Below are 15,734 nucleotides of genomic sequence, written 5' to 3' on the forward strand. Positions count from 1 at the left end.
AATCAGGTACAGTGGTACCTCAGGTTAAGTACTTAATTCATTCCGGAGGTCCGTACTTAACCTGAAACTGTTCTTAACCTGAAGCACCACTTTAGCTAATGGGGCCTACTGTGGCTGCCGCGCCGCCGGAGCACGATTTCTGTTCTCATCCTGAAGCAAAGTTCTTAACCTGAAGCACTATTTCTGGGTTAGCGGAGTCTGTAACCTGAAGCGTATGTAACCTGAAGCGTATGTAACCTGAGGTACCACTGTATTTTAATTGGTGGTGGAGAAGAATCAGCCATATTTCTCCCTCATCTCTAGTGGTGCCATTAGCTAATTTTAGAATGGGGATCTTCTGGGGAACTCTTTAGATGGCAATGTACTTCACTTCACAATGTGCTTAGCCAGCCCCGCTGCGTTTGGAGGCCCCCTTGCTCATTTTGGTGAATGGACCCCAGATTTATTTCCCAAGCTGTTGCCCTGATTGACAGCACCACTGTGTCCAAGTAAGAGAAGAAATCTCTTCTTGCATGTTCCAGGGTGATGGAGCCCCTGGGAGGAAGTCTGCATCTGACCTCCATGCATCCAGTTGAAGGTGAGAACCAACTCTCTATGTGCCATTTGGAACCTTGATTTTATCAAGAGTTTCCACTAATGCCTACAGAGTATTCACATACATACCTGTATGCATGTGGAGTCCATTCTTACCTCTGGCTGATCATGATAAGGTTTGGTGGAGACACTGGGTACGTTCCTCTTCCCATTCCACGTTCTCAGTCAACCTGGGCTTTAAAAGGAAGAAAATGGCATATACCGTATTTTTCTGTGTATAAGACCCCCCCCCCATGTATAAGACGCCTCCTATTTTGGGGGGCCCAGATTTAAGAAAATGGGGGGGGGAAATAATTTTCGACATTATTTTTTAGGGGGGAAAGCTAGTCTTATACACGGAAAAATACGGTAATTGTTAATGTGTAGTTAGTGACAAGGCCTCTTGCACAGGAAGGCATCTCTCCCTTATGAGATTTGCCCCTCACCATGAATGTTAAAATTAGGAAGTAGCAATAAGGCTTGTGCAAATCACGGTACCAGTGACATGTGGGAAGAGCCATATGTACAGTGGAGATGTTTATTTTCTTCTCTTCCCTTTCTTAGTACAATTTTGGAAGATGCTATTTAAGCTCTCCCAAGTTTCAAAGACAGCTTCTGATAAGTTGGGTGGGGGGAAGCATAAAGTTGATGCTGTCAACTTATGGCTGCCTGGTGGTAGTAATGCCCGGATGGTATTGAAGTAAGCGACAGCTGAAACATTTTAAGCTTCTTGCAACTCCGCCTGTCGAGCTGATGGGTGCGCTGTTGAGCTGGAAGGAGATCTCAGCAGTCTCAAAGTCATAATGAGCTGCTGGACGGAGGAAGACAAATTAAGAGTGAAATCTAAAAGTTAATTGAGAAATATTAAAACATGCACACATATAAGTTTCAGATGGACTTAAGCAGCCCAACATCCTCCTCTCATTAACTGTCATATTCTTAGCTTTATGACATTTATAGCCTTACCTTGCTTGGAGTGTTCAGGGAGGTTATATGCTCTTTCACCAGCAGCAACCACCTTATAGGTGATGCTCATCATCCTCCCAGATGCCCCTCTCAGACTGAATGTACAGCCTCCAAGGCCAGTGCCGCTTTTGAGGGGTGTGCCTCCAGCACCCTGTGCAATGTCACAATGGATCCTCGGATGCACCTCTCAGTTGGTGTATACTGCAGTGCTATCCCAGGACCTTTTGCTGCCCAGATGCACTTTAGAAAAGTTTGCTATACCATTCAGCCACCAATTTTTGCCTTCTTCCCTCCCAAGGCTTCAACCATGCCCACATTTACCTGGTGGTATTATCCGGAAAAATAATCTCTCAAAGGACCTGTTGATGGCATTTTACCGTTGTGCTGTTGAGAGTGTATTAACTTATGGTCTGTGTGTGTGGTTTGGGAGCTGCACGGTGAGGGAAAAAACACAATGCTGTCCAGGGGTGTAAAGACTTCATAGAGAATAATTGGGTGCACTCGTCCCACCTTGGATCAAATCTATGCTTCCAGGTGTCACAAGTAAGCTGCAGAGATAGTGCAGGATAGTGCGCACCCCGGAAATGATCTCTTTCAGTTTCTGCCTTCTGGAAGAAGGTACAGGGTTATAAAGACTAGGAGTAGCTGCCTGAGAAACAGTTTCTATCCAAATGCGATTTTGGTTTTAAATGCAGTCTATGGGAGTATATTGTATTTAATTATGGGGTATCAGAGTTTCTAGGGGGCTAAACAGGCTGGGATAGCAGGCTTGTTGGGTTTTTGAATGTCTGCTGCAGATTTTTTCAATTTCGTTGTTCTGTATAGGACAATGACAATAAAGATTATCGTATCGTAGTAAGTCCCATTGAACTCAGTGGGACTTACTTCTGAGCAGACCTACATAGGATTACTCTGCACACAGGTGCACGCGTGTGCGCACACACACACACACCCTCTTAACCTGCTTGAAGTGGGAAGAACCACTAGGTTAGAACAGGGAAGTAAGGAAGGAGAAGGGGGAAAAGATAAGTTATCTTAAAATTAATAAAGAAATTTTGACTACAAGATTCTGGCACCTTTCTGTACAAATTGGCATTAGTATAAGCATTAGCTAGCTGGGCTGAGCCCATAACGTGACATGAGGGTTTTTTTCAACCTTCATAGGCTATACTAAAATACAGAACTGGAAAGAATTGCTTTCAGCTTTGTATAGCTCTTTCTGTTAGGCTGCTGGGGGCACTGTTGAGCTAGATGAGATGTGACAATTTCCATTTCTATAATGCAACAAAATAATAAGGTAGTCTACAGCAGATTGGGGAAAAATTAAAATCCAATCTAAATGTAACTTTGGAAGCGATGAAATAAAACCACAAGCAGTTTTGCAGCTAGTTAGATGAGCAGAGGGAAGATGGCATTAACAGCTAGGTTTTTTTTAAAAAAGGGCAAGGTAGCCTTTTCTGACTTTGAGTCTTATTGTAACAAGATTTGGCAAGGGGGAAAAAATATATTGTTCATTCCTAACAGAGGATGTAAGCAAAGTGCATGCAATCCCAACCATGTTTACTCAGGACAAAGTCCCATTTAGTTCAATGAGATTTTACTCCTTACTAAGTGTGCTTAGGATTGCAATCTAAAGCTAGCAAGCACATTGTTCGTACTGAAAAAAATATCTCAGCTATTGTACTCAAGGTTTATAACAATCCTTTAAAAAACCAACCAGCCAATCAAGCAAGCAGTGAATGCATAGGGGAAGCTAGCTTGGCCTATCGTAGCCCCATATGTAGGCTGTCACCGCTGTACCTGGACATATCCCTGATTAATTTCACAGTTCTTCCTTAGCCATGTTCAAGCGTTTGCCTGAACATGCAAAACACGAAGCTGCTAGCATGCAGAACAGGGACACATATACAAGCCCAGCCCACAACATCCTTGAGCACACTAGCACCTCTTCAGATCTTTGTGCAATTAGCGTGAAAGCATCAAAAGGGTGTTTAATAAGCATGTTCCACTGAACACACTTGGAAACTCTCTCCATGATCAGAAACCCCAATAAGCCAAGGTTAGAATACAATAGAATCATAGAGTTGGAATAGACCACAAGGGCCATCAAGTCCAACCCCCTGCCAAGCAGGAAACACCATCAGAGCACTCCTGACATATGGTTGTCAAGCCTCTGCTTAAAGACCTCCAAAGAAGGAGACTCCACCACACTCCTTGGCAGCAAATTCCACTGTCAAACAGCTCTTACTGTCAGGAAGTTCTTCCTAATGTTTAGGTGGAATCTTCTTTCTTGTAGGTTCCCACACACAAATGAATTTCTCAGTGGGTTTGAACAGATTTTTAAAAACCTTTGCACTAATCACACACAGATATCAAGAGCAGCTGTTGATCCCAGGGAAGTTATGGGCAAGGCTTATATATACACACCCCTGCCCATGTGAACTGAACCATCTCTACCATCTCTGTGCCATCTCACATATAGAACCTTGCACACATAGACCACATCTCTGAACCTTCCAGCACAGGAGTAAACAACGTGGTGTCCTCCTGGTTTTATTGCACTACAGCTCCCATAATTCATGGCTATTGGTCCTGCTAGTTCATGCTGATGAGAGCTGTAGTCTGGAAAAACATCTGGAAGATACAAATTGGTTATTCTTCTAGAACTTCTGACAGGAATGAAGGTCCCCCTCCTTCTTCTTTAAGGTCATGATGGACTAGAACACAAGAATGGCTTTTTCTTTAGAGCCAATCCCACTAGATTGGAGGTAGCAGCTCAGGCAGAAGGTTATGAATGCCATTATATGAGCGGTAGCCAATGTGGTGTCCTCAAGGACTACATCTCCTATCAGACCCAGCCTGTATGGCCAATAGTTGGGGTGGTGGGACTTGTAGCCCAACAACACCTGGAACGTGTTGACTACTACTGCGTTATATCATAACAAAGATGTTTATGAATTCTTGCTGGGAAGGTGCTTTGAGGATTTTCTACTGCAAGTGGCAACATGTCTTGGGCCGACCTTCTGTCTGTAGATGCTGCATGTGAAATAGCTGTGGTTTTATAATCACAAACCACTAATTGCAGGCCACAGAATTATTGGAACTATATACTGACCCGATAACAAAGTTACAGTGTTTCATCAGCCTTTGAAATGAATACATTTTCCTAGGAAAGATAGTCAAGAGGTGTGGGTGTCTCTCCCCCCCCCCTTTCCTGCTTTTAAACCTCAAATGAAGAAGAAGAAAAAGAAAATCTTTACCCATGTCATCCTTCTCCTCCCCACCCCTTCTCCTCAGAGGTAGCATTACGTTTCTACAAAGTGGGATTGTGAGGCGTGCCTGATGCCAATGTTTCCAGATGAGATGATGAGGTGTGCACTATTCTGAGCAATATTTCTGGAGCTCAGAATTAACACAGACAATGGGTGCCACCCACTAAGGCCTGATTTAAATGCCTTGATCAAATCCCCTTGATCACAGAGATTGGAACAGCTTGGAAACGGTGTAGTGATTTTCCGTGTTCTGTCCTGAGGTTATGCAATGATGTCCCGAAAGAACAATATCAAGAAACCCTCCCCTTTGAACTTTTTAAAAAAGAGATCATTTTGGGTTGTTGTTTTTTTAAGGAAAGCTTTTGCTGCTAGTTGTGCTAATTCTCATTGATTTTAACAACTGGGTCTTACTCTTGCTTCTTGATACGAGAGTGGTATTTTATTGGGAGTTTTGTGAATTGTATGGTCTTAAGTTTGTATTAAGCTTATGGAGAGGCAGGAGGGGGGAGTTGATGAAAACTATTTTAACATTTTGAAGAAAATTACACAAATGTTTCTCTTTATTTCAAGTTTGGGACATAATGGAAATTTTTAAAAGGGATGTAAAACTAGAATAGTAAGAACATTAAAAAAATTACAGTGGGAATATGGGAGTAACAAGACTAATAATGCACGTTGTACACAATAAGGAGTAATAATAAAATTTAAAAACCAACTGAGACTTCTCTATATAAAATATTTGATAGTGTAAGAGGAATAGAAAACTGCTTTCATTTTAAAAATACTTGGTCCTATAAAGTTGAAACTCATTTGAGTATAGCTAAAGTTTGTCACTAAAATTTCCCAATTCTTATCATACTATCCCTGAATTGTTTTTTCCCATTACTAACTCTTCCAAACAATTCTAAAAGGATAGTGAGACAAGACTTAATATATTCAGAAGCCACATTCACCATTGGGGAAGGGGCAGAAAACGTTCTTCCTCATGCTTGATAATTGTATTTTGCACAATGCTTCTCACCAATTTATAGGTATAAAGTGGAAGTCCAATTATCTTCGGATTTAAAAAAAAAACACATTTGGACAAAGCTACCATAAATGGAACATATGAACGATTGTTATGACACTTCGTCCAGGAAAATCGCAGGCGCTATTTACAAATATTGGTGCTGCTACCCTGTGGCTGCTCCCCAAGGCATTTTCATAATGTACAAAACTTCTGGCCTGCGTGGCTGAGGCATATTGCATTGTTACGAGCCATGCCTGCAACGCGAGTGACAATGGGTTGTAAAAGTTGGCCCTGAGAGAGAGAGAGAGAGAGAGAGAGAGAGAGAGAGAGCGCTCCGCTGCAGAGCCAGGAAAGCCCTGGACTTGGAGGCTTTCATAGCACATAAATATAAAGATACGAAATAAGTTGAGCGCTGCCCACACCTGAGCTGCTGATTTGTTGCTCCCAGTTAGGGCTTGTCGAACTATCTGTTTTCATTGTGGCATTTAACAGCCTGCTGTGCGACCAGCTGCTGCTGCCTGGATCGGACCCAGAGCCTTGTACCACGTCCAAGCTGACTGCGGAAAGCATGGTGACAGCAGGCCTTCCTGCTCCACTTTCAGGCTGACGGTGTCGTGTGGGTGACAGATTGTGCTTTCTTTGTGTGAGGTTGTACTTGCTCACTCAAACGGCAGCCAAGGGTTTGATGCTTAGAGCTTGTCTGGTGCTTTTGTTCCTCAGTCTCCTTGAAATGCTCTCGACTTTCTGCCTTGGGTGCCTTCCGTGTGATGGAAAAGCCGCAGCTATGTGGTAGAGCATTTTTTTGGGGGGGGGGGAATAGTAGAACATGTCACTCTACTGTGGAACAGCTGCTTTGCATGTAGAAGGAACCAGGTTCAGTCCATGGCACTTCCAGCAAAGCTAAAGGAGCAAGTGATGCGAACAGCTTCTATCCAAGCCCCCTAGAGAGTCATTTCCAGACACACAACACTGGGCTAGACAAATAGGCCCCACCTGCGCTATAGATTTAAAGCAGTATTGATTGATTGATTGATTGATTGATTGAATTCATATATCGCCCTATACCCGGAGGTCTCAGGGCGGTCCACATAAAAATATCACAGTATGTAAAATAAAAATAAAAGCAATAACCTAATAATAACCCCCCCCCAAAGAGCCACATTTTAATGGGTATGGGATGTTGATTAGGTCAACGAAAGGGCTGGTTAAAAAGGAACGTTCTTGCCTGGTGCCTAAAGGTGTACAATGAAGGCGCCAGGTGAAGAATCCCAGGAACTGTATATTGTTGAGTGTGCTGAGAGTTAACTACCCTGAGAATTGTAGCTCTGTGTGGGCAATAGGGGTCTCCCTCACAACTCTCAACACCCTTAGCAAACGACAGTTGCCAGGATTCTTTGGAAGGGAAGTCATGACTGTTGAAAGTGGTGTGAAGCTGCTTTAATTGTCTAGTGAAGATCGAGCCATAATCTGGGCTGGTATCTTCCTATGCGCTTTGCACGTATTAAGTTCTAGCAGAAACACGCTACTCTCCACTTCCACAGGAAACGGCCTTATAGCAGCTCAGACCACTAGTCCATCTAGCCCTATACTGTCTACATTGGCTGGCAGCGGCTCCCAGGGTTTGAGACAGGGAACACTCCCAGCCCTTCCTGGAGCGGCTGGGGATTGATCCAGGGACCTTCTGCACGCAGAGTGGATGAACACTGAGCTATAGCCCTTCTTCTTAAATGGTGTTTGGGTGGTAGAACGCAGAAATATTTTTGCCCGAGGAGCTGATTCTAATCTGGGACTAGCTTCGTTGTTCTTGCCCAACGTCAAAGTGACTGGTGACACCTTCATATTTCAGTCCGCGCATTTAAAAACAACAACCCATAATATGAAAATTCTGAATGCTGCCAGGACCTCCTTCAGATCATGTTATCCGGAGAGGTGTTACCATGGCAACCCCTAGGAAAGATACAATACAGGCCTCGCTGGATCCGTTTTCTTCTGATGTGCATTCAACCTGTTTGCAGAAGGTGCGCAGGTTGTGCTTCTTATCAGTTCATCAGGTATCGCTGGGAAAGTGCGCTGTTGTCTGGGACACTACCGTATCCCAGGAGGTTGCTGGATGTTTACTTCAAAGCATGCAAAACAAAGGGTGTGAGGTCTTTTTTTTGCATTTAGATGCTGCAGGACATAATGGAGTCTAGGTTTTTCACTGGAATTCCCAAGAGAAGCATGAACGCTCAAAGGAAAAACACCTGCGCAGACTTTGTTCAGGCGCTAACCCTTCCGAGGCCCCGGGTATTGAGAACACAAGATAAGGCACACTGTAGCCTAGTGCCTATCCCAGGTGCTGAGGTTTTCCCAAGAGGACTTTGCAGTCAGGACCAGGGATCTAATTTTCTAGGACTAGCAGGAGGAAAGCGCTAGCAAATGCAGACGGCATCCTCCCAGGGAAAATATATTACATCTGGAAAGATACACAGGCAGATTTTCAATAGGCCTTTGAAGCACGTTTTAAGTGCCATTAAATGCAAATACAGTATTCACACAAAAAACCTAGTGTGCATAGGATTTCTGCTTTGCAATTTTATGAATCTGAGTATCCAGCTATCGTGCACACTGTTGCGTGCTGTGACAATCCCTTGCTGTGGTCCATCAAGTTTAGCATTATCTACTCTGACTGGCAGCAGCTATGGGAAGGTGGAGGGGGGCGGCGCTAATTTGTCCTTTGCCTCAAGCAGCAAAATAACTTGGGCCAGCACGTAAACATTTGGGACTACTGGTCCACCATTCAGTTGAGCCTTGTGCGAAAAAAGTTCACCCTAAGTCTCTTACTTGCCCCATATATTGATTCATGCAGTACTCCGATGAGTGGGGTTGGGAGGAGACCTGGTTTCCTTATTTTTTCTCCTGGCTCCCTGCATTAATATTTTGAGAACCCTGGAGGTGCACATGACATAGCTAAGATTGGAAAGACAGGAGGGGAGCTTGTGGATTCCACTAAACCCACAGTTCCTCCATAGGCTGGGTACCAGATTCACTATTGTTCACCCATTTATTGTTGCTTTTTCAGATTAATATTGAGACATCTTTCTTAAAAAGTAGATAACATCTTTTTAAATTACAGGCAGTCTTCCAAAATGATGATAGTGTTAAGTTCTGCAATAACTATATATTTTTTCGGTTATATTACAGGCCAGACTTCATAGATATAACACCCTGGTTCTTTTGCCATATGAACCTGATAGACTTAGGATGGTACTGTAGTTATTCCAAGGACAGTATCCATAGGTTTGCTCTCAATGATTTGGGGAGAACAAACAACTTTTCTTCCTGAGATATTTGAACTTTAAGCCGTAAGAGTGTTTCTTAATTGATTAAGTGCAATTAACCATGGCCCAATAGGAAAATTTATGGAAGATCAATTGGAAATTCACAAATTGTTACATGATTAGAGAGAACTTTCAAAAAATGCAACATCGATGGTATCTAACACCATGGAAACTTTCAAAAATGTATAAAAATGTGTCAAGTAATTGTTGGAGATGCGGTGAATCAGGAACATTCTACCATATGTGGTGGATATGTAGGAAAATACAGGTATTCTGGGAGAGTATCCATGCAGAACTGCAAAAAATGCTAAAGATCTCTTTCAACAAAAAAACAGAGGCCTACCTCCTGGGAATAACAGATTTGGATATTCCACAAAAGAGGAAGGGTATCTTTTTATATGCGACGGCGGCAGCAAGAGTTTTGATCGCAGCAAAATGGAAGAGTAATGAAATCCCCTCTATACAAGATTGGATCCAAAAGCTGACAGAATATGCCGAATTAGATGGTTTATCAGAAAAAATAAAGAACAAATCAAAACAGGAATTTGTTTCAAAATGGGAGGTTTTCAAAGATTATCTGAAAAATAAATATAGTAGTTTAAATTCTGTTGCAGCATTCGAGGAACTTCAGTAATAATTGCAAGGTAGATATAAGAAATTAGGTTTATTGAGAATAAGTTAAATTATGTTAAAAGTGAGTATTGGCAAAAAGTAATAAGAATTTGAAATATGGAATAGACGGGAGGTTGGGTCTTTAGTGTCAAGACCAATAGATGTTTTATTGTTTGCTAAGAAAATTATGTGTATGGTTTTTTTTTGTAATTTGTGTGTAATTTGGTATTTGTGTTTTTTCTTTTTTTCTTGTTGTATAAATAAAAAACTTTAAAAAAATAAAGATTAAGTGCAATTAACGTCCACACATCTTTCTCTCATTCCCTAGGATTAAGAAATGGATGTGAATGCAGTAAAACAATGCTATAATGACACCATTGTTGGATTTTCTGCCCTTTTGAAATGATGGTCAAGGAAAATGTTGGTCAATTAAAACAGTGTTGCTTTGTTTCACAGGCAGTTGCACAGAAGCCGTGAACAGCAGGATGAACTCGTCCAGTGAAGATTTTGTTAGGAATCCAGGAATGAACTCGGATCTATCACTAAGAAGCCAAATACCCAAATATCAAGGTGAGGTGTGAAACTCCAGGCAACTTGCATCTGAACCTCATTTGAGGAATGCACACACACACAATTCACAATTGCTGTTGCAAGAAGCCAGAACATACCTCTTAAGCTCTGATGTGACTGGTAGACTCTTGGGCACTGTACGCAGTGGCTTCTGGTCCTTTTCTCTGGCAAGGAATTTTTTGTCTTATGCTTCTGTCAGTCCAGCCCAGCCCAAAGAGTCCCATTTGTCCATATTACTTGCATTTATTTCCCCTTTGCAAATAGCATGGCAAACCACCCACACTGCCCTAAGGTTAGATCACTGGGTCCTAGCTCATTTTGGGGGATGAGAAATCATTAGGTAATATTCTAAGAGGGAACTTTCCTACAGAGCCTTGCTAGGTAAACAGCTTATCTTCCAGTAAAATTGTTTCTAGGCTGCGCTGCTACAGATTGCACAACGGGGATCCAGCGTTTGAATTCCCCCTCATATAAAATAGTCCCTGTGTATAGAAAAGTAACATGCCAGGAAGAAGGGTTCTAGCTTAGCCTTCAACCTGATACTCTGCTTTTCTATGTGCAGGGTTTTTCCTTTACAAACAGAAGCAATTCCTCTGTCTGAACTCCAGAGTGGTGTAGTCTGGGTACAACAGCAAAGTTTTAGGAGGGATGTTTTTGGAACTTTTCAGAAACCCAACAAAGCTGAGCAACGTAGCCAAATGATTCCTAAATCGTTCAATCTGATTTTATTATTCATTTATATTGTGCCTTTTAAAAAGCATGTGTTTTTTGACCTTTTCTGATTATTTTCTTCACTCATTCTAGCATTACGACAGGGTTTCTTAAATCCAGGCCAAGAACAGCCCTGAGTAACACTATACCTGTTACTTGATCTGGCTGTCCTGGCAATTGAAATGGTTTAGTGACATGATCTATTGCAATTTCTTTGGCTTGTTTTAATATATGTTGCGGCTTTATTTTGTATTTAGGCTCTCACATTGTGCTGTACTACACTTTGTGCCCGAATTCTTCTTGATTTCAGTGAGAAATATTCAGTTCACTGGCCAACCAAAAAAGATTTTAACTCTTAGGAAAGATTAACTTATGTGCTTTGCTCTCATATTTAAATAAAAAGGCTTAACCATGGCTAGAATTTAGTCCTAATTTTGAAAAAAAAAAATGGTATATACATTTTAAAACCTACACTCAGGTTGCACTTATGTGATGCGTACGTGTGACTTTTTGTACACTAGTAACCAAAAAAGAGAGAGAACCATTGTATGGGGGGAAATGTATATAACTTCCTTAATCATAAAAGTGCCTCCAGCTAATGCAATCATTAGTTAATTATATAGGTGATACAGAAAGACTGTCACCACATTATGGTGACATTGAGGACCAGATTATAGCATGTACATTGCTATACCCTGCAATCCTCTAATTGTCAGTTATCATCGGTCTCAGCCACCATGACCAAGGATGATGGGAGTTTAAGTTCAGCAACCTGCCCTGGACTGTGAGTAGAGAGAGAATCCTGACAAAGGATTTCCTAGGGAAAGTGTTCACCCCTGTCATATTTTCTTCCCACCCTTTTTGGCACACCACCTTTCCCAACTCCTTCCTTCAAAAGCATTGCACCCAGCAGAGTGTCAGAAACACTCCAGGACTTCTGCCTTTATGTCCTCCATAGTTCTGCCTGGGAAGTGTCGCCATAACAGTGGTTCTCCAAGGACGACAAGCTTAGTAAAAGCAAGTTTGGGCAGCATTCAGCGTTTGCAGTTCTGTGTTTGGAAGGGGACCAATATCTGAGTCCCTTGGTGACTTCTTGCTGAAGGCTCCCATTGAAGAGTGTTGGGAGTCTGCCACATGACCCAGTTGTGGCGCACCACCTATTTTCTCACTCCCCTGGCACCTGCTGTATTATCTTTCAGGTGCCAGATTAAGCTGCTTTTATTCTCTCAAGCATGTTAATGGTTTGTATTGTAAGGACTGGAAAGAGCATGTAATTTTGAACTGTGGAAGTGAAGCTTTTGCGCTGCCATTCTAATGGAAATTTAATGGTGATGCCTACCAATTGGATTTTGTTGTTGCAATCTGCCTTGAGATAAATATTAGGAGAGGCAGTATACAAATGCCTTAAATGACTAGGTAAGCAATATGAACTGGCCACCGTTAGAACACAACTCTGGGGTGTATCCAATGCTACTGTTCTGCTTGCACAGGAAAACCCTCACCTCCTCCCTGCAGCCCCCTGCACATACCAAAAATCTGTTCCAGAGGGTTGGAGGAGAGGAGAGGGGAAGTCACTCAGCATTGGATGCAACAATCTGTGCTTGTTTGCTGCAGGTAGTGTAGGCGCAATGGTGGCATTGAAAGGAGAAACTGGTGTTGTGGAAAGGAATTGTTCAAGGCCTTCCCAGGAAGGTTACTGTAGTCATTTTATTTTTTACCAAAAAAGTATTGGTATATGACAAATTCAGGCCTCTCTCTCTCTCTCTCTCTCTCTCTCTCTCTCTCTCTCTCTCTCTCTCATATATATGGGTCCTTTGCTAGGGGCATGTGGCATGTGGAGCTACAGCTTTAAACTTGTCTGTGTTTTTGTGTTCTAGACATGAATGCATTGCAGAGCCAGTGCCCAAGACCACACAGTTCAAGTCTTGTCACTATCCAGCCTCAACACCCATCAGATGTTCTGCTGCACAGTCTACCTGGTGATAGGGGACAAGATTCAGAAAATGGAGACACGGAAGAAAATATTGTTTATCTCTAAAACCTTTCCTTGTTTACTACCAGTAGCACTTTAGGATGGCTTTTCTCATTGTTCATAGTTGGTCTTTGTCCAAATTACTTTGAAGACATCTTATTTATTGTAAAAAAAAAAAGTTTTCCAGATTCATAGGATGCATATTAAGTTATTTTTTTAAAAACTGTGTCTAATATTTATCTTGTGACACACATATTACATCAGAAATGCTCTATAAGCAACATCAAACATTGTTGGACTAAAATCTGCAATGACTTGCGTATGATGTGAACACCACAATTAGACCTTGGATGGAAACATTTCTGTTCCCGGGTTAAGACTGCACAGTCTTTGTGAAAGTAGTGCTGTGTGCAATAGGAACATTTGAAATTTCATAATGCCACTCAGTGGCTTTAAAAACAGTAGATGCATCATAGTAGACCATTCTTACCCACATGGGTGTCTGTCATGGGTTCACCACCATATCAGCCTTTGTCTCTGGATGGGGAAGCATACCTGAAATATTTCTCAAGTGACTTTCTAGATCTCCTTGGTCTCACTATGGCCTCCTTAAATGATGCATTGCCACTATTGAAGATCTTTTGCCAAATTAACACTTTCTTTTCACAGTGAACAATTTAGTGGCCCAGCGTTGTCTCAAGATTTTATTGTAAAAGTGAGGAGCTTCATGAAACAGAACCACATCTGCAAGCTAGATTCTTGGTGGTTTCAGATTACTCCTTGGCAGATGTCTATATCAGAGACCTAAGTCTCACCTAGCATGTATATAACTTTCTTTTCAAAGCCTTCGAGGTCAGTTTTGTGATGTATTGCTTTATAACTTGTTCTTGGCTACATCAAGTGCCCCCTTTTTTATCAAAGCACTGAAATTCATCACATAGACATTTCTATCCCTGTGGAACGGAGAGGAGGATAGTGAGAAAAATGTAAAGTCCCCGTCCCCCCGCCTAACCCAAATCCACTGCTTTTACACACACGGACTACAAATCAGTGTGCTTCTTTCAGGACAGAGCTTTGATAACATTATAGAGTAATGAATGAAGGTGTTTTTCCCCCTGTGCATTTTTCATACATAATTGTATACTTTTTTGAACTTAATAAATATTCTATATCTCCAAGATAGCTCTTCATAATTCCTAGCGTTCAGAAAATGTGTTACTTTGGCCCATTGCTGTTTTGACTATTACAATCACTACAATGGTCTGACCCATGTTTTGATGCATATGATAGTTCTTGTTCAGCAGAGGGGAAGGACCTTGCTCAGTGCAGATGCTCTCACATTCTTCCTGCATGTGAGTTTCCGGGGGCCAGAGCAAACCAGTGCTAGTGATTGGAGGGAGTTATATGCTGGCTGCTGTTGGTTTTAGTGTCCCTTAGGTCAACCGTGACAGTCAAGAGTGTGTAGAAGTCAAGTACCTACTACCACTTAGTGGTTGCTACTAGTGAACTCTCTTTGGCCATATCTGTGCTGGTGCAAATAGCCACAATGGCTGTTATAATAAATTTGGGGTGGCTGCCATTGCACAAGACAACCAAGCAACATCAGTTTCCATGCACTGAAAGGCAACAGTGACTGGAACTTACTGATGGTATCAGCACAGTGTTTCTTTACTATATAATTTCTGATTAAAGATGTAAGGCCTGTCCTGCAACCTCTCCTCCTACACTGTACTGTGACTGACAGATTTTGAAGTCAGTGGCTGGTTTTGGATATAATGCTAAAGCATGGTTTAGCACTGTGTGCATGAACTTCAATTAGTTTCTTCTTCTTCCCTTTATTATTATTATTAATAAAATAATGATAATAATAAATTAAATTTGTATACTGCTCTATACCCACAGGTCTCAGGGCAGTTCAAAGGATAAAATCACAATATAAAAACACAATACGTAATCAATATAAAAACAAGAGCCACGCAATACCCCCCCAACACATTTTAAAAGGGCATTGAATGTCAGTCAACCAAAGGCCTCCTGTCCTCTTCATGTTGCTTCCCTCCTTTCTCCTCCTTTGGTTGGTGTGAGTATTTACCCTGGGTTTAGTTTCAATTTTAAACCTTGGTTGAGCATTATGTTCAAACCAGAGATCTTGGTTTCAAGTCAAGCTGTGGGTTATGAAACTAGCTTCTTAAACTAACCAGAGTTTATGTCAAACCAGGATCTCTGGTTTGAACATAGTGCTCAACCATTGCTATGTAAAAGCAAAAGAAAACCCAATAGAGAAGGGACAGGGACAGTGCATGAAGCTGAAGCTTCAGAAGAAGAAGAAGAAGAGTTTGGATTTGATATCCCACTTTATCACTACCCAAAGGAGTCTCAAAGCGGCTAACACTCTCCTTTCCCTTCCTCCCCCACAACAAACACTCTGTGAGGTGAGTGGGGCTGAGAGACTTCAGAGAAGTGTGACTGGCCCAAGGTCACCCAGCAGCTGCATGCGGAGGAGCGGAGACGCGAACCCGGTTCACCAGATTATGAGTCTATTGCTCTTAACCACTACACCACACTGGCTCTCTGTCCACATAACATGGATTAGTGTAATGTTTGAACTAAGCCAACGTTGCTATCTTTTGGATCATGCGGTTATAGTAAACTCTTATTTAACTGTAATTTCAAGGATCTTCAGACTTTGTACATAAAACATTATCTACGTCATTCACCCATATTCCTGG

The 15,734-nt window shown here is 41.9% G+C and overlaps 1 protein-coding gene across 3 annotated transcripts in view; it reads left to right on the forward strand.

The window, feature by feature from the left end:
- Window positions 1-14,183, forward strand: part of ARHGEF28 (Rho guanine nucleotide exchange factor 28) — a 129,750-nt gene extending 115,567 nt beyond the window's left edge. For all 3 annotated transcript variants that reach the window (XM_083465146.1, XM_083465147.1, XM_083465148.1), the window contains exons 36-37: window positions 10,209-10,322; window positions 12,911-14,183. In XM_083465146.1, the coding sequence (XP_083321272.1) occupies window positions 10,209-10,322; window positions 12,911-13,071 (275 nt within the window). In that variant the 3' untranslated portion in view covers window positions 13,072-14,183. The remainder of the gene's footprint in view (window positions 1-10,208; window positions 10,323-12,910) is intronic.
- The last annotated feature ends 1,551 nt before the right edge of the window (window positions 14,184-15,734 follow it).

Source organism: Podarcis liolepis, assembly GCF_965112155.1.
Source record: "Podarcis liolepis genome assembly, chromosome: 11".
Classification (NCBI taxonomy): domain Eukaryota; kingdom Metazoa; phylum Chordata; class Lepidosauria; order Squamata; family Lacertidae; genus Podarcis; species Podarcis liolepis.